Genomic DNA, 24,086 nt, shown 5'->3' with positions numbered 1-24,086 from the left:
GGGGCTTGGCTGTCCAGTCTCCACTGCCCACAGCCCAGGCAGAGGGACAAAGAAATGGGGAGGACAGAGTAGGATCCAGAAAGACTGGTCAAAATTGTCATGACCCACTCTGACTTTGGTCATAAACTAAGTTCACTGTTCCCAATGATCACTGACATTCTAGTTATAGACATCATCCCTTGGAGCCAAGAGGAATAGGAAAAAAAGGCAAATCCAAGAGGCCTCAAGGTGCCCCTGCTCAGACCCCCTCTCCCCGCCCCCCCCCCCCCCCCCCACCTGGCAGTGCCATACTCTGGGGCAGAGGTTACTGAGGACTGGCTCTGGGCAGGCCTTGGCTCAGTGTCTTCTGTGGGGGGTTAAGGGCCAGGCTGGTTGGGTCGAGTTTGGGAAGCTCTGGTAGCACGTTTGGAGATCACCAGGTTATTGCTGCATTTGGGGTAACAGAGGCCAAGCCACCCAAGCCAGAGGGAGCCAGAGGGCTTGTCCTTATCAGTAGACACCATTCCTGGAAAAGTGCCATACACAACCCTCACCCGACCTCTTCCAGCAAGAAGGAAATCACATCTGGGCGGGGAAGGGAAGGACAGCCCTTGGCGTCAGCCAGCAGTCGAGGGTCCTTACTCAATGAGCTCCACATAGTTGGCAGGAAACATGCCAAAGTGGCCATCTGGCCCATAGCCACGCCACCAGCCTTCGTCAATCACCTCAATGCCGGTGATGAGGTTCTCAGGGTCAAAGGAGATCTCAGTCTCGTCGGCTGCAAAGAAGGGGAGCCCAGATGCTGTGCTGAGAGCTTGGGGACCCTGGCCACCAGCCTGTCCTGATGCTGCTCCTGTGGCCAGTCCCCAAGGACACATCTTCCCACACGGTCTGGCTCTGGGACCACTGTCCCAGTGAAAGGCTAGAGTATAGCACTTCCACACATCAGCCTGCTCCCCGAACCCTCCACCCAGGGTCAGCGGGAGGGGTACCAGCATCCAGGCCTGACCCACTCCTCTGGTCATATTTCTCGTTCCAGAACAAGGTGGGCAACCGGGATTCACACCAGTGGACAGCAAGCTGCTGCTCAGAGCATGTGGGGAGGCCTGAGTTGTGTAGGACACCCACCCATTCTTCCTTCTCACCCTCCCGTTTTTATTTCCGACACCTCCTTGGGCTATTTCCTTGAGGGGACCCCCAAATCCTGCCTCCTGATCTTGAGCCCTGTGGTCTGAGGTGGTTGGACAGCACATTACCTGCCTGGTAGTCATACAGAGCCCGGGCACAGAGCCCTTTCCCACTCAGCCCAGGGTAGTGGTCAATGGGCTCAGAGCTGGCATCTTGCTGCTGCACCTGCCCATGGACGGGAAAGAAGAAGCGAAGTCTGAGGTCTTGATTACCCCAGATTCAACCCTGCTTGTGACCAGGGCTCACCGCAGACTTGTGGGGAGGGCACGTGGGACAGGGCCTCCTCCAGAACTAAGCAAGATAATTCACAGGTAGTGAGTCATGGAAGTTAGGTGTCCCATGATGGGAGAGCCAAGGAGTGCATTTCTGGGTATATGGCCCCTTCACAGATCTGCCCTGCTGCAGAGAACCCACCATTGGAGGCTCCTCATAGAAAGTCTCCTGCTCTGGGGGCTCCTCATACACAGCCTCTTCTTCCACCTGCACCGAACATGGAGGGATGCTGGGCACCGGCTCCTCGCGGAGATCTGTGTGAGGGGACACAGCTCACTCTGACCCAGGGGAGGGGAGAGGACAGCCCACGTCTCCCTTCCACCCTCAGCTCCCCATGGGGCAGCCAACAGCCTTGCCTGCCCTGGGCCTTGAGGTGGCATGAGCTGATTCTCTGCTGATGGGGGTATCTGGTTGAGTGAGTTGCTTCTGCAGGAAGGGGCTCCTCAGCTTGCCTACAAACCAATGGTAAACATGTAAGACATGACATAGCTGGAAAGGAGGAAGAAGCAAGTACTCGCTGCCTTTTCTGTGCTCTGTATTGCTCAGAGGGGGGACCTGTTCTGGGACAGTGAGCATCACACAGGGAGTGAATGGGGACCTGCACAGCTACAGGGATACTACCTAGCACGCACACATCATATATGTGTATCGTGGGCCTTGTGCAGTGTTTGAGAGCTGGCCAGCAGTGTAGTCGATACAGCCTTTGAGGGCCAGAGAGATGACTGATCCAGGCCCCTGAGGCCCAGGTAACAGCCCAGCACGGGAGGTGTGCCAGGTGTACAGGGCCAGGGCTGGTAAGTATTCTTTCCAGAGCCACACATGGCCCCTCCTGTCCCACCAAGTCTCTGGAGGAAGAGGTTAAGAGCAGGAAGGTGGCACTTGGGTCCCAGGCTCGCATCCCAGAAGCTACCCACACGAGCACAGGCTCTCCTTACTCACTCCTTTCACATTCTGTACATCTTTCACTAATTCAGGGTGGCCTGTAGTGGGACCCCAAACCCCTTTAGCCATCCCCTGCTTCATAGCTGGACCAAGGGAATTCTCACCTGGCTGGGGGCTGGAGATGGATGTGGTAGACATGGCCCTCTCCTTCTGCTTGAAAATCTCCCGTGGGTGTGCTGGCTGTGGACAAACAAGCTCCTAGAGGAGTGCACATGGACCCAGCAGTGAATGGGGCCCAGGAGTCCATCAGCCTGCCTGGCTCCCTGCAGCTGTGCAGAGGGGTCAGGAAGCAACACCCCAAAGTTGAGGAGCTCACAGGTCTTTTCCAGGACCACAGGAGACCCACATCGGGCCAAACTTCTGCCCTCAGCCTCCTCTCCAGTGCCAGCTCTGAGACACCACATGTCCTATGTTCAGATCTGCCCAGCCCCCTGCAGAACCCTTGGAGGAAGCCCCTCCCTTGGGCCCGTGGGGCAAGATGCGTGCATCTGGAGGAATCCATATGGCTATCATCGCTCCCAGGAGGCAGCCTGCACACCTGTCCTGGATGAGCGCCCACATGTTACTTTGTTCTCTCAAGGTGGGAGCACCCAAGACTCACCTGCTCCTCTCTGTTCCTTGAAACCATCTCATGCTGTTCATACTTCCTGCTGGGAGGGGCAGAGGGAAGAGCTGCAGCTTGGCCTCAGCATACTCCTTACCTGCTTCTGGGGGACACTCCTAGGGAGAAGGAGAGACAGCCCCTCCCGGTAAGTGCCAGCCCCCACCTCACCTCTGGAGGTCAGCCTCGCCTCCCTGCTCCTGATAGCGCTGCTCCCGGAGGGCAGCCTCACGCAGCTCCCGCTCCCGGCGCTCCTGCTCCAGCTGCTGCCGCTCCTCCTCCGCGCGCCTCTTCTCTTCTAGCCTGCGGTTCTCCTCCTCCTTCTGCAGGGAGAGTCGCACCCGCCTGTCCCACTCAGCCTCTGCACTGCCAGCAACACGGACCTGCCCTCTCACCCCTGTCCTATTCAGGCAGGCTGCACAGGCTGTGGTCAAGCGTGGGCTCTAAAGCGACACCCACTAGCTATGTTACTTAACACCTCTAACCCTTAGTTCAACCATTTGCAAATGGGTGCTAAAAGGGTTATTTATTCAAATCCCTTATTGAACAAATATCAGTGAACTTATCATAAGAAAACCTGAGATGTAGCAGCTCATGTTTGGTGCACAGACAATGCTTCATAAATCCCAGCTCTCATCATTATGCCCTGGGCAGCACTTACCTCTGCTTTGGCCCAGAAGCTGTCTTTGCCAACCCTTTTGATCTCCGACACAGCATTGGTCTTCTGGTACACTGAGCCCTGAGAGGGACAGAGAATTCACTACAGGGCCACTGACAGGAGCACAGAATGGCTAAGAACTGCTGCGATGGCCATGGCAGAAGCAGTAGCGCTCGGTCCAGTGCCTCTTAAGGAGGCCTGAAACAAAAACAGCCTGAAAGGCCCTGGAACCTGCAAGTGGGGATGCTCAGCCCCAGAGAAAACTGAAGTTGTCTCTGGTTGCACCAAACCCTTGTGCACAGAAGCCAAGGCAGGGAAGGCCCCTGGGCCTGCCTGAGAATCCTGGAAGCTGAGCTGTGCTGAGGCAAACTCTGGATAGGGATCCCCTCAGACAGCTAACTGCAATGCAGCGCCCACAGAATACCCAAGAACCTCAGCTGTGTGTTGAGAGACGCGGCTCCACACCAAGCACCAGGCCACAAGCCCAGAGGTGTCTGGCCACAACTCAAGAGAGGCTTGTCCTGTACACCAGCAGGAGTTTCTCCAAAGCAACCACTGTCCAGGGCCACACAGGATACTCTGGTGCCATGGCCTGGAGGGCGAATGGAATTTCTCTGCAGAGAACCCCTGACCACACAGACGCAGCATAAGAGGCTCCAGCACCACCGCACAGAGTGAAAGGCCACTCCTCATGCACACTGGTGCCTGCCTCAAGGAGGCAATTCCTGCTCCTGTCAGGCACATAGGCACCTCAATCAGGCTCCAGGACCAAAAGCCAGACAGGTAGCAGCCCAGTCCCTTTGGGAATAAAGCAGTGAATGTGGGTCCAATCAGTCTGAAGTTAGGGATTGCACACTCCTGTCCGGGTGCCCTCAGGCCCACACAGCACTCACCACTGGGGCCTGGGGGCCCGTGTCCTGGAAGCGGCTACTCTCCTTGTGGAATGTGTAGTTAGCACCTGAGGCCCTGGCCACCTTTTGCATGATGCACTCGGGCTCCACATCCTCCTCGGCCCTGGCATTGATGGTCACATGGGCCCCCTGCAGCAGGAGCAGGACTTGATGAAAAAAAAGCATCGCGGCCCCGGGACAGGACAGGCTTCACACCTCAGTCTGCACAGCACAGTGGCTGCACGGGGCTCAGGGTCAGGAGGCCTGCTCTCACCAAGGCCTCAGGAAAACCAGCTGAGGGAAACCTACTGTTCTTGTCCCAGCTTTTGTGGAAGGTCCATGACCTCCACATTGTGGCCTGTTCAGCGGTGCTACATGACAGCCCTGGCATTAAAGAGCTTCTTTCTAGTGAATGAAAACTAACCTTAAAAGGCACCTGGAAACAAGCACATTTTCTGCAAACAGCAAGTTACTATTTCTCCATGAGAAATGAGAACTATGACCTTACTGGTACTAAATACCAATAAGCTTGGGACCCTCTCTTTTACCTCCTAGATGGAGAAACTGAGGTACATCTGAAGAAATGTTGGCAGAACCAGAAAACAAAGTCCTGCATCTCCTTGCCAGTAACCAAAGAAATGCAAAGAGTAAGCTAACAAGTAACAACAAATACTTTTTGATCACAACACTTTTGAAATAAAACAAAGTTCCACTATATGATGACTAAAATAAATATATGCAGAAATGGACTGGAAAAAAGCAGCATTAAAGGGAAAATGCACATTGAGGTTATGGACATAAGCAACTGTCCTTCTCCTCCAAATCCTGAAAGTACTGCTGAAAATTTGTACTCATAAAACAAGTGGAACCCAAGGCTTAGCCCTGCCATAAGACCAGCTCCATCATGGCCTCCTTGTGGTCCTTTGTCCCCAGTGAGACCAGCTTGCAGGGGCTCTGGCTAAATCCTGGGCAAGAGAGGAGCAGCCTCAGATGTAAGGCACACTTCCAACTCTGGATGTGATTCCTGCTAACTCACACCCTGGAACCTGGGCATCTGGTGAATGTTGGGAGGCCCCGTACGGAGCAGCCCTCACCTTCAAGAAGCTGGCGATTGTGCTGACGTGGTTGGCGCATGCTCCCTTCCGAACGTCATTCACGCCCTCACCGGTCTGCAACACAGCACATTCCTTGGTGTGACCCAGGTCTCCCTGCAAAGTCACTACCCACCCCAGGGACTCAGTAGTTTCCCTGTGTTCCAGGAAAGAGAAAACTGCAACCCTAAAGCAGAGGACAAGGTGAGACCCCAAACCTCTGAGTCAGGGGGAGTCTTAGAGAAGGACGATCCCCTGCTTCCACTGTGGTAAGTTTCCTTAGAATTCCGTAGTCCCCACCCAGGGGAGCCATTTCATTAGAGTCCCTGTCCTATACTCCCAGAGCCCTCCTAGCCCTTATCCAGGCCCTCTGTTCCCTCAGTATGACTACACTGAAAGGGACAAGGACAAGAGTTGCCTGTAATCCATTTTACAGGAGTAATTCTGGGCCAGGACAGTGAAGTCTGCACAAGTTAAGGCCCCAGGTGCCCTTTGGGCCACAGTGAATGAACCCACTATTCTATTCAATCACCAGATTCAAGCTGTTGGGAAGTCAAGTTTTCCCCTGCTCCAGTCACAAAAGGCAAAGAAGGAAATAAGAAAAGGGAGTTTTTCTGGATAACATCTAGATGAGAACTTGGAAGCCCTGAAGTTCCACATACCCAGTTGATGAGGACAAACTTGGGCAGGCCGGAGTTGGGGTCCTTGACCCTGCAGAAGGCGTACATCACCTTCCCACTGTTGAGCTCCTCCACCATCTCCTCCAGGCCCCCCTCTGCAGCAGTCACAAGGAGAGTCAGAGGTTGCCCAGGCATCCCACGCCCACCCTGGCACCTAGTCACCAGGAAAGGAAACTCAAGCTGCTTCTAACCCAGGGTTCTCAGTCCTATCTGAAACAGAATCAGATTCCTAGGCCTACCCCCACCAAGCTGACTTATGAGAACTGGACGGAACCCAGGGTCTGCATTTGTGAAAAGCACCTCAAGTGATTTTTAAGCTACACTAGTCTAAAAATCACTCCTCCTGCAAACCCACAGGTAATTCTGGAAGTTAAAATGTCATTTCTGCTGCAAACCAGGCAGGCACCAGACCTCCAATGCAGGAGCTCTGAAATAGTTTTACCATAGCCTGAACTCCACTAACCGCCCTGGAATAGCAGGGCCTGCTGTGAGTCACCCTGTGAGTCACTTACATGTCTGCTCAGACTCCAGGGCCACTCAGAGGCTCCTGAGCAGATGTTAACTGCCCACAGCCATATAGGGGCTCAGCTCTTAGACTCCCTGAGTAGGGACAAGGGAGTGATGGGGAAATAGGAGTGGATAACCCTATGCCACTCTCCCCTGACACTTAGGCTGTAAGCCCCAGCATGTACTGGAGTCCTGGATTCTTCTCAGGTACCCCAAACATTCCCAGGTTGTGAGAAGGTATTTTATCTGTTGGGCTCTACAGAACCTGGGGCAGTCCTGCGGCCCTGCTCTGGGCACCCACAGCAGAGCCTGTGAATATCACTGAGAACGGTGGCATGAAAACTGAACTCCGCAACTCTCAGTTCCCTATGACATCACAGTGCACCTGATACCACCGTCAGCGGCAGTCCTTCTAGAAAGTCGACCACCAAGAAGAACTGCTCATGGAAGAGGTTTTCTACCAACAAGTTACTAGAATCATTCATGCAGCAAGCAGAGAACATGCCAGTGAGCATGCACTGAATAATGAAGCTATGTCACTCAGGTCAGGTGAGCTGGCCTTGAGAATGGAGGAGTCAAGGGTATGAGGTAGGGCATCTACAGTTTATACTCCTCTGCCCAGCACTGGCCAAGAGCCTGTTCTTCCCAAGACTTCCTATCACCCTGTATTTGAACAGCATTTTTCCAGGTCGTCCCATCCCAGCTGACCATATACACTGATGTGACCTCTCCCAGGTGAGGGTATGACTAGCAGATATTCAGTCCACCAGAAAGAGGGCAGAAGGAAGGATGTGTCTGCACCTTCTCTTCCTCCACCAACACCCAGCTCTGTGGGACTGTCATCCTGTCTCGGCTACAGCCTGGGGATAAGGACAGAGCACAAGCCAGGCCTTGGGCTGTCTGCAAGCTAGAGAGGGCAGGCCTATCCCCCATCTCAGCTCTTCCCAATTATGACACAGAGAACACTGCTGCCTTGCACCTCCAGGCAGAGACAGCCAAGGAGTAGGTATTTTCACTTAGAAACATCTGAAACCCAAAGCAAGCCAGAAGGAGCTGTGGGCGCCGTGGGCTCCACACTGCTGGGGGAAAGCCTCTGTCCTGCCTGGCTGGCTGCAGTCACTCAGATCAGGGGAGCAGGAAATTCCTCAACATTGACACTGATGTGGGTAGGCTCATCATTAGCCAGGGAAGGTGTCACTGGTCATGTCACATGCAGGGAATACCTCTGCACCCTGAATGTCCTTCCTCCTGCTGTGATGGCATCAATGCCGGCAGAGATAGAGCACTGATGTCACAACTCTCCCTGCCACCCCTCCAACTCCCGATGCTCCTGCAGCCCATCTACTTCCTCATTTGACCATACTCACCCCCAGTGCCAGCCACACGGATGTCATTGCTGTTTCCTTCGTAAGTAAAGAGGGCCCTGAAACAAAACACAAACAGGCTCATAACCAGTGCCCCGGTAACCTTGTGCCCTCACTGAACCCACCAAAGCTTCAAGCTGCACCCCAAGAGCTCAGCCTGACAGTAACAAGTGGGCTGACATTAAGACCCACTCTGATGCAGGATCTCAGTAGGCTGCTGGGGCTCCCAGAGCTAAGCCTTCTCATCTGGAACTGGCCCAACTGACCAGAGCGGCTTGTCATGAAGACCAAATCTATGGAGATGGGAAGCATGCGTCTACTTTGCAGAAGAATAGGCTGTGAAATTTTATGGCAACGTTCTACACATTTATGTGTGAAACATTTACCTGGCTACCATGTATGTCAATGGTGGTGGTGGTTTACTCATTAAGTCATATCTATCACGACCCCATGGACTGTAGCTTGCCAGGTTTCTCTGTCCATGGGATTTTCCAGGCAAGAATACTGGAGTGGGGTGCCATTTCCTTCTCCAGGGATCTTCTCGACCCAGGAATCGAAATTGGGTCTCCTGCACCGCAGACAGGTTCTCTACTGACTGAGCTATGAGGGAAGCCCACGTATGTCCATATGAACAAGCAAAAGATACTTGCATATTCCTGAAACCAGAGCACACCAAGGAGAAGTAGGAAAGAGAAATATGTGCATTTTTAATAACCAATGCCCTTGTGCATGTCTGCAGTCTTCTGGAAAGTCTGAAAGGTTGGTGGAGCAGGTCTGTCTGGGCTTGAGACTCTTCCAGCAAACACAGAATTTTATAGGTTGCATCTGGTGTTGAAACCATAGAGGCCATAACTCAGCATGAAGTCAGTTTCCTCACAAGACAGGCTCCTATGGGCAAGTACTATAACCTAACAGCATCACGTCTCCACAGGTGACCTTGGGTCATACCTTCCTTCTATAAGACTATTCATAAGAACACTGGCTAAGATTTGGGCTTATAAATCTATGCCCTAAAGTGTTGAGAAGTATGGTAAATTGTATTAAATCTGGGCCATGGAAGGTCCTTTGACCAGAACAAAGGTTAGTCAAAGAGAACATTCTAGAAGAGACAGCATCCATGCAGTCCACATAAAGCCCAGCCATCAGCATGAACTCTGCAGAAGCTCAGATCCAGAGAGTGCTGGCAGACCCCAAGGTGAAGGTGATAATCCACGGGACAGTAAGTCAAAGGCAAACCCAGTCTGGTGTGTCATCTCCCCATGCTCCAGAGCACAGGCTGCTAAGGTGTGCCAAACAGAAACTGCAGGGTCAACAGTCTGAGAAGAACCAAATCAAGTTCGACTCAGCTTTCCAAGGGCCTAGAAAACACCACTAGAGCTGCCTAAGCCAAGTCAGAAGAAATTATACCCAGGTCCAAAGATCTGGTAGACATCCAGAATCTGGTGGCCCAAGTCCTGACCAGCCTTCCTCCTGGAGCAAAGAAGCCCATTCCTCTTGAAGGCCATAAACCCCGGCTGCAGAAAGCAGGCACACTGGACAAGCACCAAGAAACAGAGACTGCTGCTCAAGCTTAGCTTTTCCAAGAAGAGATCCAGAAGCTAACAAGAGCCGCACCCCATGCCTACCATCTACCCCTCTGACTTCATTCCCCTTTATTCTAGGCTCCAGCCTAAGCCACTTTCTTGAATGTTCCCAGTTCAGAAGTTCACCCAACATTCAATCAAACAACCCTTCTTCCAAATCAACATTAAAAAAAAAAAAAAAAAAAAAGATGTGTTGGCTTGTGCAGGCACACAGCACAAGGAGCATGGGGGCACTAAGTACCTTATAATTCAATCACTTTCAAAAATAGTCTGAAAACCTGTTACTTGCTAGTGATGGAATGCAGCTATGAATAATCCTTAATAGGACCTAACCACAGAACTTCCTAATGGGAGACAAAACATACACACAAACACATCACACTAACATATTGTCAGGTAGTGAAGTGGGTATAGGAAGTTAGCAAACATGTCACAACCCAGGGGAAAAATCTGGTTTCCTCAGGAGAAAGACCCAGTATAGACAGTTGATGTTATGTCTGCTCCCTACCCTACCTCGCTTCAGGGCCTGTTCCAATGCACCCACTCTGAATGTGAAATTTTATGACCCACCAAACTGGAGACCATTTCTTCCTTCTCTGCCATTTTTTCTGCACTCCTCTCAGTATCCCTACACCTGGGACAGAGATGGGGCCCACCTACCCTTTCTGGTGAAGAGAAAAGGTGACAAGAAAATCAATGAGGATGCCTAGTGTGTGTCTGAGGAAGTCAACCAGGGAGATGGGAATATCTGACTGCAACCAAAGGGACAGGAATCCAGAAAGGCCTCTCCAAAAAGGCAGTACTAGAGCTTGAGAAATAAAGTTTGGGGAGCCCCCTTGGATGATGCAGAAAGGCGCTCCAGGCAGAGGAAGCAGAAAGAACAAGGGTTGTGAGGAACACCAGCTTGCAAGTTTAAGGAAGAGACAGAAGGCTGCTGCTGCTGCTGCTGCTAAGTCACTTCAGTTGTGGCCGACTCTGTGCGACCCCACAGACGGCGGCCCATCAGGCTCCCCTGTCCGGGGATTCTCCAGGCAAGAACACTGGAGTGGGATGCATTTCCTTCTCCAATGCATGAAAGTGAAAAGTGCAAGTGAAGTCGCTCAGTTGTGCCCGACTCTTAGCTACCCCATGGACTGCATCCTACCAGGCTCCTCTGTCCATGGGATTTTCCAGGCAAGAGTACTGGAGTGGGTTGCCATTGCCTTCTCGAAAGAAGGCTAGAGTTGTGGTAAACAGGTGGGGCAGTTAGGAGCCAGGTCATGCAGGGCCTGTCAGCCATGGCAAAGACTCCAGGCTATATTTATGCAACAGGAAGCCACTGCAGAGTTTAAGCAGGGAAGTGACATGGTCAGATATTTTTTCAGCAGGTCTGTACATGCAGACCTGACCTCACTGACGTAGCGCCAGAGATTCTGCAGACCCAGGAAGCATTCGGAAGCTCTTCCCTAAAATGCCTGGGAGTGAAGGAAAGGATAGGCACTAGTGTTCTCAATATCCCAATAGTACACTGTACAAAAGTCACTGGGCTGGGCACCAGGGAAAGCAGAGATGAGAAAGCAGTAGCACTTGACAAGTGGAGAAAGCCACAGTTGTTCAGCCTCGCCCAGAGAGCCCTTTCCCAGACAAAGGAATAAGGCTCCTCAAAGCTGGTCACCTTACTTCTTTATACTCAGCATATTTCTTAGAACTATAAATGTTCAAAACTGGTCTGTGAATGCAATTTAAGACATATGGAAAGTAACAGAATTACTATGCATACAACAACCCTTGTTGCAGGACAGAACAAGGGTCTATGTGTGGGCTACCCTGGGATCTGCCAGAGATTTCAGATTCAGACCTTCAGTACTATAAAGGCCCTATTACCGACATTCCAGCAAAGGATGTCACTGGAGGTGGAGGGAAGATGGGACCTTTTTCCAAACACACAACCAGCATCTTCCTTTCATTCATTTCCCCATAGTTCACGCATATGAAGTAGTACTCTTCTTGATGAAAGGAAGGTTCTTAAAATCCCTGGAGAACCAAGGACCTAAACCCCCCCGATCTCTGTTTGACGCCCCCAAAGCAAGGCTCCCATTCCCAGTCTGGCTGCTAGACCACCCTCGGAGTCCCACTACTGAACAAAACATTCGGAATGAAGGCAGATGTAGCTTCCGCTTTCTCAAGGAGGGCTGAGAGGGCTTTCTCAAAGTGCCCCATTGTCCACGGAAGTCCCCGAGCAGGAAAGGAGAACCTGGCGAAGCCATCAAGCACAGCAAGGCCCAGGATCCAACGAGGCCCGCGGGCCGAGACCGGTGGCTAGCGGAGAGGAAGGGCTGGGGACTTAGCGGGCCCCACTCGGGTTTAAGCTGCACAAGCAGTGGGCACGGGGTGACGGAGGTGGGAACCTGATCTCGCGGGGTGTGGCGCAGGTGCGCGGCAGTCAGCATTCCGCGCGCCGTGGCTCCCCGGCCCCGGCCCGTTCCCGGCCCGCTCCCGGCCCGCTCCCGGCCCGCCTCGTCGCCCACCAGTCGGTCGAGGACTTCTCGTTGACCACTCTCTCGTAGGCCTCCAGCAGGGCCGGCCCATTGCGGCTCAGGTTCACAGCCATAGCCAACACCTCAGTCTCCGCGACACTATCGCCGCCGCAGCCTCCGCCGCTTCCCCGACCTCCGAGCAAAGCAGCCCAAGGCCCCGCCCGGCGGCCGGAAGCCCCGCCCCGACGGCCGGAAGCGGAAAAGGGGCCGGCTTGACCCAGGGTGAGCTGGCGAGTGCCGGCAGGGCGTTTCTTGGGCTGCGGGCGGGTTGGAAGCCCTTGTGGTGTCGAGGTATGTAGATAGCTGTATGTAGCGATGGAGGGAGGGTGTGGTCTTCTGCGTGTCCCCGTGCTCTGTCCTGCCGCGCCAAGGCACGCTGAGTCTGGCCGAAGGATACTACCCAGCCCCTTATTAGTTACACTCGTGGAGCACTTTCTTACTCTTATCACAGTTAAAAGCACTTGTTAGAGGATCCCGTGACGGGCAAGGGGGTCCCTTGATCGTCTGTGTGAACTCTGAATAGAAGTTTTATCTAAAAATGAAGCATACGTGAAAATTAATTAGCAGAAGAATAAAAATGAACACTAAGTGATGGCCCCACTGCTACAAAGAAAGAAAGTGAAGTCGCTCAGTCGTGTCCGACTCTTTGCGACCCCATGGACTGTAGCCTACCAGGGCTCCTCCGTCGATGGGATTTTCCAGGCAAGAATACTGGAGGGGGATGCCATTTCTTTCTCCAGGAGATATTCCTGACCCAGGGATTGAATCCAGGCCTCCCGCGTTGTAGGCAGACGCTTTACCATATGAGCCACTGGGGATGTCCACAAACCTACCTCAAAGTGCAGTTGTGTTTCTCAGACCTCACCTGCATTTTCTAGAGAGGTCAAGGATGGGGTAAGGAAGGGAGGATGAGAACCTGCCCAGTGCTGGTCCTGTTACCCAGCCAAACTTGGGTCCACTTGTCTGTTGGTCCCAGTGCAGTAGAGCCAGTCTACTAACATGAGGTTGTGGTGGGAAAAGTGCAGCAGTTACTGTAGGCACCAAGCAAGGAGTCCAGACCACCCACTGGCTTTCAGAAGGTTTTTAAGCATAGGGTGAGTGAGGGGGGTTGTGGGGTTCAAGATCAGCTTGTGGACATTCTTCTGATTGGCTGGTGGTGAGGTAATCAGCATCATCAACCTTCTGGTTCCAAACAGTCTGAGGTCTACCTGCCAGTGAGCAGCATGCAGTCAACTTCTTCCACCTGGTAGAGGTTTCAGTATCTATAAAAAAATAGCTCAAGGATATAGCTCAGAATATTATCTATGGCCCTTAAAAGGAACTAATGATCCTTGACTTTATTTAGTAATGAAACATTATTTCACCTTGTTTGACTTTTCCTTTGTTTCTGCATTGTCTCACTTCTTTGCTTAAATTTATTCTTTGAAACTCAGGGAAGGCCTAGGAGGCTAAAGTTTTTCTACAGACAAGAGGCACACAGAGTACCTGGTGGTGGTGGTGGTGGCGTGTCTGTCCCAGGGAGGCCTCCTAGGGTCCTGCTATTATTTTTCTTATTCTTTCCAGGCCCTAGCTGACTGATGGAAGGAGCTCCCCATGCGTCAATCTGCACCTGACTGTGACTGACCTATCTGGAGGGAAACAGACACATGCCTGGCCTATAGCAGCTCACAGCTTCCTTCTCACCTTAGAGAACTCTCATTTCCCTAAAATTCATATCCACAGTCCCACAGCCCATTAGAATTCCATGTTTGAAATTCAGTCGTTCAGTTTTCAGAAAATATCAAGTATATCCTTTGTACTATGTAAACCCTACCACAGGATCCTGAGCAGAATCTGGTAGTCAAATATGTTCATTTTTCTGCAGCAGTGTCTGAGAAATCAGTTAAATGGCTTATAGAAAGACTCTAACAGCCTCATGACAGTTCAGGTCAGATTTTGCTGCTAAATCAATTAATAAGGTGTTGGGGTCTGGGCTGCACATTTAAAGACTTGTAAGCCTTATTTGGGGAAATACACTGTTCATTTGTTACACCTATTTTCATTTCTCTTCACATCACTGCTTGTCTTACAGGCAGAAACTCTAACATCTCTCTGATGCGCAGAGCAGTTACCTGGTCCCACCCTGGGGAAACCCTGGGTCCTAGCCAAATACTCCCTCCCTTCACCAACTCCATCTGCAGCCCTCCTCCCTCCCCGAGTTCACCCTGGATCTTTTCTTCTACAGTGTGTGGGTCTCATTCCTTCACTTTGACTTCACCAATGTGTTTGCATCGGAAAAACCAAACTCTTGTAAATAGAGGACTCCCAGATCTCCCAATCTCTAGTCATTTTTTAGCTCAGTAACATCTGTGCTGTCATTTTTCCCTCAGACCCAACCTTCAGGTGACTTCTTGATCCACCACAGTTCAGTTCAGTTCAGTCGCTCAGTCGTGTTTTTGTCATGACTCTGTGACCCTGTGGACTGCAGCACACTAGGCCTCCCTGTCCATTACAAACTCCTGAGGTTTATTCAAACTCAGGTCCATTGGGTCGGTGATGCCATACAACCATCTCATCCTCTGTCATCCCCTTCTCCTCCTGCCTTCAATCTTTCCCAGAATCAGGGTCTTTTCTAAGGAGTCAGTTCTTCGCATCAGGTGGCCAAAGTATTGGAGTTGCAGCTTCAACATCAGTCCTTCCAATGAATATTGAGGATTGATTTCTATAGGATGGACTGGTTGGATCTCCTTGCAGTCCAAAGGACTCTCAAGAGTCACCTCCAACACCACAATTCAAAAACATCAATTCTTCAGCACTCAGCTTTCTTTATAGTCCAACTCTCACATCCATATGTGACTATTGGAAAAACCACAGCCTTGACTAGATGGACTTTGTTGGCAAAGTAATGTCTCTGCTTTTTAATTTACTATCTAGAATGGTCATAACTTTTCTTCCAAGGAGTAAGCGTCTTTTAATTTCATGGCTACAGTCACCATCTGCAGTGATTTTGGAGCCCCAAAAAATAAAGTCTGCTGTTGTTTCCACTGTTTCCTCATCTATTTGCCATGAAGTGATGGGACCAGATGACATGATCTTAGTTTTCTGAATGTTGAGCTTTGAGCCAACTTTTTCACTCCTCTTTCACTTTCATTAAGAGACTCTTTAGTTCTTCCTCGCTTTCTTCCATAAGGGTGGTGTCATCTGCATATCTGAGGTTATTGATATTTCTGCCAGCAATCTTGATTCCAGCTTGTGTTTCATCCAGCCCAGTGTTTCTCATGAGGTACTCTGCATAAAAGTTAAATAAGTGCAGTGACAATTTACAGCCTTGATGGACTCCTTTTCCTATTTGGAACCAGTCTGTTGTTCCATGTCCAGTTCCAACTGTTGCTTCTTGACCTGCATACAGATTTCTCAAGAGGCAGGTCAGGTGGTCTGGTATTCCCATCTCTCTCAGAATTTCCCACAGTTTATTGTGATCCACACAGTCAAAGGCTTTGGCATAGTGAATAAAGCAGAAATAGACATTTTTCTGGAACTCTCTTGCTTTTTCAATGATACAACGGATGTTGGCAATTTGATATCTGGTTCCTCTGCCTTTTCTAAAACCAGCTTGAACATCTGGAAGTTTACAGTTCACCTATTGTTGAAAGCTGGCTTGGAGAATTTTGAGCATTACTAGTGTGTGAGATGAGTGCAATTGTGTGGTAGTTTGAGCATTCTTTTGGCACTCCTTTCTTTGGAATCGGAATGAAAACTGACCTTTTTCAGTCCTGTGGCCACTGCTGAGTTTTCCAAATTTGGTGGCATATTTAGTGCAAAATTTCACAGCATCATCTTTCAGGATCTGAAATAGCTGAAGTGGAATTCCATCAACACCACTAGCTTTGTTCAGAGTGATGCTTCCTAAGACCCACTTGACTTCGCATTCCAGGATGTCTGGCTCTAGGTGAGTGATCATACCATCGTGGTTATCTGAGTCATGAAGATCATTTTTTTATAGTTATTCTGTTTATTCCTGCCACCTCTTAATATCTTCTGCTTCTATTAGGTCCATACCATTTCTGTCCTTTATTGAGCCCATCTTTGCCTGAAATGTTCCCTTGGTATCTCTAATTTTCTTGTCGAGATCTTGTCTTTTTGATTCTATCAGTTCAGTTCAGTTCAGTGGCTCAGTCGTGTCCGACTCTTTGCGACCCCATGAATCGCAGCACGCCAGGCCTCCCTGTCCATCACCAACTCCCGGAGTTCACTAAGATTCACGTAAATCGAGTCAGTGATGCCATCCAGCCATCTCATCCTCTGTTGTCCCCTTCTTCTCCTGCCCCCAATCCCTCCAGGCATCAGAGTCTTTTCCAATGAGTTAGCTCTTCACATGAGGTGGCCAAAGTATTGGAGTTTTAGCTTTAGCATCATTCCTTCCAAAGAAATCCCAGGGTTGATCTCCTTCAGAATGGACTCGTTGGATCTCCCCGCAGTCCAAGGGACTCTCAAGAGTCTTCTCCAACACCACAGTTCAAAAGCATCAATTCTTCAGTGCTCATCTTTCTTCACAGTCCAACTCTCACATCCATACATGACTACTGGAAAAACCATAGCCTTGAGTAGACGGACCTTAGTCAGCAAAGTAATGTCTCTGCTTTTGAATATGCTATCTAGGTTGATCATAACTTTTCTTCCAAGGAGTAAGCATCTTTGAATTTCATGGCTACAGTCACCATCTGTAGTGATTTTGGAGCCCAAAAAAATAAAGTCTGACACTGTTTCTACTGTTTCCCCATCTATTTCCCATGAAGTGATGGGATCGGATGCCATGATCTTCATTTTCTGAATGTTGAGCTTTAAGCCAACTTTTTCACTCTCCTCTTTCACTTTCATCAAGAGGCTTTTTAGTTCCTCTTCACTTTCTGCCATAAGGGTGGTGTCATCTGCATATCTGAGATTATTGATATTTCTCCCGGCAATCTTGATTCCAGCTTGTGCTTCTTCCAGTCCAGCGTTTCTCATGATGTACTCTGCATAGAAGTTAAATAAGCAGGGTGACAATATACAGCCTTGATGTACTCCTTTTCCTATTTGGAACCAGTCTGTTGTTCCATGTCCAGTTCTAACTGTTGCTTCCTGACCTGCATACAGATTTCTCAAGAGGCAGGTCAGGTGGTCTGGTATTCCCATCTCTCTCAGAATTTTCCACAGTTTATTGTGATCCACACAGTCAAAGGCTTTGGCATAGTCAATAAAGCAGAAATAGATGTTTTTCTGGAACTTTCTTGCTTTTCCATGATCCAGCAGATGTTGGCAATTTGATATCTGGTTCCTCTGCCTTTTCTAAAACCAGCTTGAACATCAGAGAGTTCACAGTTCATGTATTGCTGAAGTCTGGCTTGGAGAATTTTGAGCATTACTTTACTAGCGTGTGAGATGAGTGCAATTGTGTGGTAGTTTGAGCATTCTTTGCATTGCCTTTCTTTGGGATTGGAATGAAAACTGACCTTTTCCAGTCTTGTGGCCACTGCTGAGTTTTCCAAATTTGCTGGTGTATTGAGTGCAGCGCTTTCACGGCATCATCTTTCAGGATTTGAAACAGCTCAACTGGAATTCCATCACCTCCACTAGCTTGGTTTGTAGTGATGCTTTCTAAGGCCCATTTGACTTCACATTCCAGGATGTCTGGCTCTAGATGAGTGATCACACCATCGTCATTATCTGGGTAGTGAAGATTTTTTTGTACAGTTCTTCTGTGTATTCTTGCCACCTCTTCTTAATATCTTCTGCTTATGTTAGGTCCAGACCATTTCTGTCCTTTACTGAGCCCATCTTTGCATGAAATGTTCCCTTGGTATCTCTAATTTTCTTGAATAGATCTCTAGTCTTTCCTATTCTGTTGTTTTCCTCTCTTTCTTTGCATTGATTGCCGAAGAAGGCTTTCTTATCTCTTCTTGCTATTCTTTGGAACTCTGCATTCATATGCTTATATCTTTCCTTTTCTCCTTTGCTTTTCACCTCTCTTCTTTTCACAGCTATTTGTAAGGCCTCCCCAGACAGCCATTTTGCTTTTTTGCATTTCTTTTCCATGGGGATGGTCTTGATCCCTGTCTCCTGTACAATGTCACGAACCTCATTCCATAGTTCATCAGGCACTCTATCTATCAGATCTAGGCCCTTAAGTCTATTCCTCACTTCCACTGTATAGTCATAAGGGATTTGATTGAGGTCATACCTGAATGGTCTAGCGGTTTTCCCTATTTTCTTCAATTTAAGTCTGAATTTGGCAATAAGGATTTCATGATCTGAGCCACAGTCAGCTCCTGGTCTTGTTTTAGTTGACTGTATAGAACTTCTCCATCTTCGGCTGCAAAGAATATAATCAATCTGATTTCTGTGTTGACCATCTGGTGATGTCCATGTGTAGAGTCTTTTGTTGTGTTGTTGGAGCGGGTGTTTGCTATGATCGGTGCGTTCTCTTGGCAAAACTCTTATTAGCCTTTGTCCTACCTCATGTTGTACTCCAAGGCTAAATTTGCCTGTTACCCCAGGTGTTTCTTGACTTCCTACTTTTGCATTCCAGTCCCCTATAATGAAAAGGACATCTTTTTTGGATGTTAGTTCTACAAGGTCTTGTAGGTCTTCATAGAACCATTGAACTTCAGCTTCTTCAGAACTACTGGTTGGGGCATAGACATGGATTACCGTGATATTGAATGGTTTGCCTTGGAAACAAATATAAATCATTCTGTTGATTTTGAGATTGCATCTAGGTACTGCATTTTGCACTCTTTTGTTGACTATGATGGCTACTCCGTTTCTTCTAAGGGATTCTTGCCCACAGCAGGAGACATAATGGTCATCTGAATTAAATTCACCCATTCCAGTCCATTTTAGTTTGCTGATACCTGAAAGGTCAATGTTCACTCTTGCCATCTCCTGTTTGACCACTTCCAATTTGGCTTGATTCATGGACTTAACATTCCAGGTTTCTATGCAATAGTGCTCTTTATAGCATCGGACCTTATTTCCACCACAGTCCTTTTAGAATCTCCATAGTTCAGAGGAGTTCAACCCACAGTCTTATTGTTTTTCTTCCTTATTCTCTTTGGCCCCACATGTCCTTGTGTCTCTTCTTTCTCTGGTAATATTGCTATTTAAAGACATCCTTGTTACCAGTTTCCCAAATCCCTCAGGCCTACTAGGGAGCACTTTTAAACACTTTAGTCAACTTGGGGAGGCCCCACCTTGCCTGAATCAGGTTGTTCAGACAAAAGAGGCAGGTAGGTCTCTTTGTTCTGGAAATAGATCAGCTCAGTGTGGTGACCAGGTTTATCCATTCTGATGAGGGAAAAGCAGGCTCCACCAAAAGAAGACTATGACTGTGAAGAGGGGTCCCTGGTGTGGGAATGTGGGGGCATTAGGATTCTGTTTTCTGCTTTAGTGTGTGGTAGCCTATTTCAACTTGACAGATCAGGGAGGGCCTTTCAGAGGTAACACTGGAGCAGAGTAGATATGAGGGCTGGAGGGTGGCAGATGTGGCTATGGAAGATCTTGGTGGAAGTGTTCCAAGCAAAGGGAACAAGAACTCTGAGGTGAAAGCACAGAGAGAAAGAGAAGGAAGGAGGCATGGGTGCAGGTTGGATCCTACAGGACCTTGTGAGTTAGGGGAAGGAATTCAGGTTTTATTCTTAGGTATGATGGAATCCTTGTGTGCTGTGCTTAGTCACTCATAGGTGTCCAACTCTGCAACCCCATGGACTATAGCCTGCCAGACACCTCTGTCCATGGGGATTCTCCAGGCAAAAATACTGGAATGAGTTACCATGCCCTCTTCCAGGGGATCTTCCCAACCCAGGGATTGAACCCAGGTCTCCCTCATTGCAGGTAGATTCTTTACTATCTGAGCCACCAGGGAAGTAGGATATTTGTCAAATGTTCCCCTAGCTGCTGTGTGTAGATCCTCTCCATTTTCCTCTCCGTCCTACTCCAGCTTTTCTGGAGTTTCTGTTTCCTTTTGGCCATCTCTCTCTTGTTGGTTGATTGTCCCTTGGTTTGAGAATGTGAGATGTTTCCAGAGGTTATTCCTAGAACTGTTCTCTTTTCTTAGCAAATTGGCCCCATCATTCACACAAGCCTCTATACTTTTCTTGCTTGTAGATAAACTCAGATCTGCTTTGCTTCCTGAAGCTCTCCTAGTGGGTTTAGGTAACAGATCCAAGGCATGAAAGCAGAGCTCCAAATAGTCAGTGTCCTTTGAACTCTGAGGGCAGTTGACTGTGTCCTGAAAGCATGTGAGCCCAAATGTAGAGGGAATATGCTGGTAAACTCTCTCTGGAGCCCACTGTCTAGAAGGAATCAACAACAGCAGTGTCCCCCAGTGTTTACATCCATTCAAGCTGACACAACAAAATACCAGATACTGGGTGGCTTATGAACAACACAATTTCTAGAGCCCGAAGTCCAAGATCAGGGCACTGGTAGATTTGGTGTCTAGTGAGAGTCCCCTTGCTGGTTCTGATAGGCAGGAATTAGCTGAGAGCAACAGAGAGGTGGACCATTCAGCTACCTGTTCAATAGCCGCCTAATCCCACCAAGTAACTTACCAGCCCTACCCCAATACACCCACTAGTACTGCAAAAATAGTCAGGGGGGCTGTAAAAAGCCCCCACCTGTCGACTGGTAGGACTTTCCCCACTTTACCACATGTACTCACCTCATAGTATCGTGTACTAAAGTAATCTTTGTCAGCCACTGGACTCATTAACTGCTCACAAATATTCCATGAATGTGCTGTGCTTAGTTGCTCAGTCGTGTCTGACTCTTTATGACCCCAGGGACTGTAGCCCACCAGGCTCCTCTGTCCATAGGGATTCTCCAGGCAAGAATACTGGAATGGGTTGCTATGACTTTCCTCCAGGGGATCTTCCCAACACGGGTCGAACCCAGGTCTCCTGCATTGCAGGCAGATTCTTTACCAGCTGAGCGACCAGGCAAGCCCATTCCCTGAATATATACATCTAATAACAGACTAAATTATAGGAAGAACATGCACAGTAGAGCATCTTGTTTTATAACCTGCAGCCATCAATCAATGACACCCTCCCAACTATGCAAATAACCCTGCCTTAAAAACTGTACTTCAGCCCTCCAGGGCCATTTGCCTCCCTTGCACGGCCCTCCTCTTGAAGTGTTCCTTCTGTACTTTTTTTGTGTATACTCAGTTCAGTCGCTCAGTCGTGTCCAACTCTTTGCAACCCTATAGACTGCAGTACACCAGGCTTCCCTGTCCATCAACCCCCGGAGCTTGCTCAAACTAACATCCATCGAGTTGATGATGCCATCCAACCATCTCATTCTCTGTCATCCCCTTCTCCTCCTGCCTTCAATCTTTCCCAGCATCAAGGTCTTTTCTAAGGAGTCAGTTCTTCATATCAGGTGGCCAAAATATTGGAGCATCAGCTTCAGCATCAGTTCTTCCAATGAATATTCAGGACTGATTTCCTTTAGGATTGACTGGTTTGATCTCCTTGCTGTCCAAGGGACTCTCAAGAGTCTTCTCCAACACCACAGTTCAACAGCATCAATTCTTCAGCTCTCAGCTTTCTGTCTGACTCTCACATCCATACATGACTACTGGAAAAACCATAGCTTTGACTATATGGACCTTTGTTGGCAAAGTAATGTTTCTGCTTTTTAATATGCTGAGTTGTCATAGCTTTTATCCAAGGGGCAAACATCTTTTAATTTCATGGCTGCGGACACCATCTGCAGTGTACTCAGGCTTGTCCAACTCTTCGTAATCTGTTCTTTCCTGATTGTTAATAAACTTTCTTGCAACAGGTAAGACCTTAGATTCTTCTTTGCATCCTTACCAAGAACTGAGGCCCATAGGAGGAAGGGTCTCCAAACTCTGCTTCTGCTGACAGTTCATAGTATTCTCACATGGCAAAAGGGACCAAGAAGCTCTCTGGGGCACCTCTTTTATAAGCACACTAATGCCATTCATGAGGGCTCCACTGCTGTGACCTAATCACCTCCCAAAGGCCCCACCTCCCAATATCATTACCTTAAGGGTTAAGATTTCAACGAAGGAATTTTGAGGGTACATAACCATTGAGACCACAACAATCGGTAGAAAATAATAGGTTTTTATTCAAAGTCTTCATCCACAGAAGTGTCAATTAGCAAGAAAATAATTTTCTTAAAAACCACTAGGATTACATCTCTATGCTCCAGCCACACATGGCCACATTACTACAGAAAGGGAGAAATGAAATCATTGGTTTTCCTGCCCTAAAAAGAAAACTTGTTTATGTTGCATGGTAAGTGGAATCCAGTAAACAAATACTTCACATCTTGAGAGATTAAAAACAAAACAAAAAACCCCAAAGCTTCCTAGTTGAATCTTTGTTATGATTTAAACAGAGGGTAAGCAGTCAAGTATAGAAAGGTGGGAAGGCTGCAATCCTGAGCTTGATCTGTGACTCAGGCCCGCAGGTAGGGAGGGAATAGCCAATGTGGTCTGCTTGTCATTTAAGGCTTGGCTACGAGGGGCTGCCACAAGTCAGTATGTGGTGTCTCACAGAAAGGGCAAAACCACCTCCTTCAGGAGAAGCAATGCTCTTTCCTGCCATCCTAACCCTTTACAGAGAGGGCACACTTGCTGCTCACATAGCTCTTTCTGTGAGGGCTTCTAGCTTCTCAAGTCTTACTGAAGCCTTGACCTCAAAGACCTGGAGGCATGTGTGCATCAGCCAAGCTCCCTGTTGTAGACAGATCAGCCCACAGCAAGAAGTCAGCAGAAATTCTAGAAGGTTCAAAGGGAACAGAAGGTTCAGGTGATGGGGATTTTGCAGTTTAACTACAACTCTGCCAACATTTTAAACCCAAAGATGTTGACAAGTTATTGTTAGTTCCTCCTGTTCCAGGATGGTGTCCTGAGCTTGCTTCTGGTCACATGGCATGGGGGATCATAGTTTTCCGACTAGGGATTGAACCTGTGACCCTTACAGTGGAAGCACAGACTGCTAACCACTGGACTACCAGGTTATTCCTACTGCTGGATATTTGACACAGAACTAGCCAAGTTCCCTCAGAAGGGTAGTTAGCCTTTCACCCCTTGCCTCTGCCACCCCCAACTTTACAGCCCATGCCTCCATCCGCATCCTTATTTCCTGAGCTGATAGATCATTTTGCCCATTGAGCACACCTGGCCTTCTAGTGCCCTGGCCAGGTCATTATTGCTCCTGGGAACAAGCTTTGCGATGAGGCTGGGCCCAGGCCTAATGTCATTTCGTTCTTCATGTGGATGGAGGGACAGATGCAGCTCTGTGCCCATGTCCTTGCCCCTACAAAGCCCCTGGCCCATTGATGGTGCTTGTTTCCCTGGGAGTCTAGGGTGCGAAATGGTTTATACACCAGCTTATATGAACTATGCCATCCACTTAATATGAAAATTGCTGTTCATCCTGTACTCCTCTGCCTTCAATGATTCTCCAGAAAGGTGAGCCCTGTGCCACCCAGAAGGTAACAGGGCCCCAATTTCAGAAGGGCCATGTGCGGGAGTGTCACCAGGTTGCTGAGTGAGCTCCCAGAATGTGCTGTGCTTGTTGGGGAACATAGTCCTTTGCCTGTAGGACCCTCCTCCCTGTCCATCCATCAGGCCCTACCCTAGTTTTAGCTCCTTCCTGAGGCCTGTGTAGTTCCAGTGAACTCCCAGAAAGCAACCACATTTTCTTTGTATAATTCTTTTCCTTTCCCCTCCCCTTCACACCTTGCATTTGGCAATTGCTCAGTCTGGATAAAGCCACCTAAAGTCATTAGAAAGTAATGACCAGCCAGCGGTGC

At 48.9% G+C, this 24,086-nt stretch overlaps 1 protein-coding gene across 4 annotated transcripts; it reads right to left on the bottom strand.

Annotated features, from left to right (window-relative positions):
- Nucleotides 1-293: 293 nt before the first annotated feature.
- Nucleotides 294-12,402, bottom strand: DBNL (drebrin like). Of its 4 annotated transcripts, none has more exons than XM_068982194.1 (13): nucleotides 12,264-12,402; nucleotides 8,177-8,232; nucleotides 6,285-6,397; nucleotides 5,626-5,700; nucleotides 4,535-4,681; nucleotides 3,645-3,722; nucleotides 3,155-3,306; nucleotides 2,984-3,032; nucleotides 2,487-2,580; nucleotides 1,797-1,892; nucleotides 1,582-1,694; nucleotides 1,236-1,332; nucleotides 294-757 (listed from the first exon to the last, which is right to left on the bottom strand). In XM_068982194.1, the coding sequence occupies exons 1-13, from the start codon at nucleotides 12,344-12,346 to the stop codon at nucleotides 618-620; spliced, it is 1,293 nt and encodes a 430-aa protein (XP_068838295.1). In that variant the 5' UTR covers nucleotides 12,347-12,402; the 3' UTR covers nucleotides 294-617. The 4 variants fall into 4 exon arrangements, with proteins under 4 accessions (XP_068838295.1, XP_068838297.1, XP_068838296.1 ...); XM_068982196.1 differs by having other exon boundaries at nucleotides 2,487-2,562; XM_068982195.1 differs by having other exon boundaries at nucleotides 2,984-3,029.
- Between the last annotated feature and the right edge of the window lie 11,684 nt (nucleotides 12,403-24,086).

This window comes from Capricornis sumatraensis, chromosome 10 (genome assembly GCF_032405125.1).
Source record: "Capricornis sumatraensis isolate serow.1 chromosome 10, serow.2, whole genome shotgun sequence".
NCBI lineage: Eukaryota > Metazoa > Chordata > Mammalia > Artiodactyla > Bovidae > Capricornis > Capricornis sumatraensis.
The sequence above is the reverse complement of the archived record's forward strand: the minus strand, read 5'-3'. Positions and strand labels throughout refer to the sequence as shown.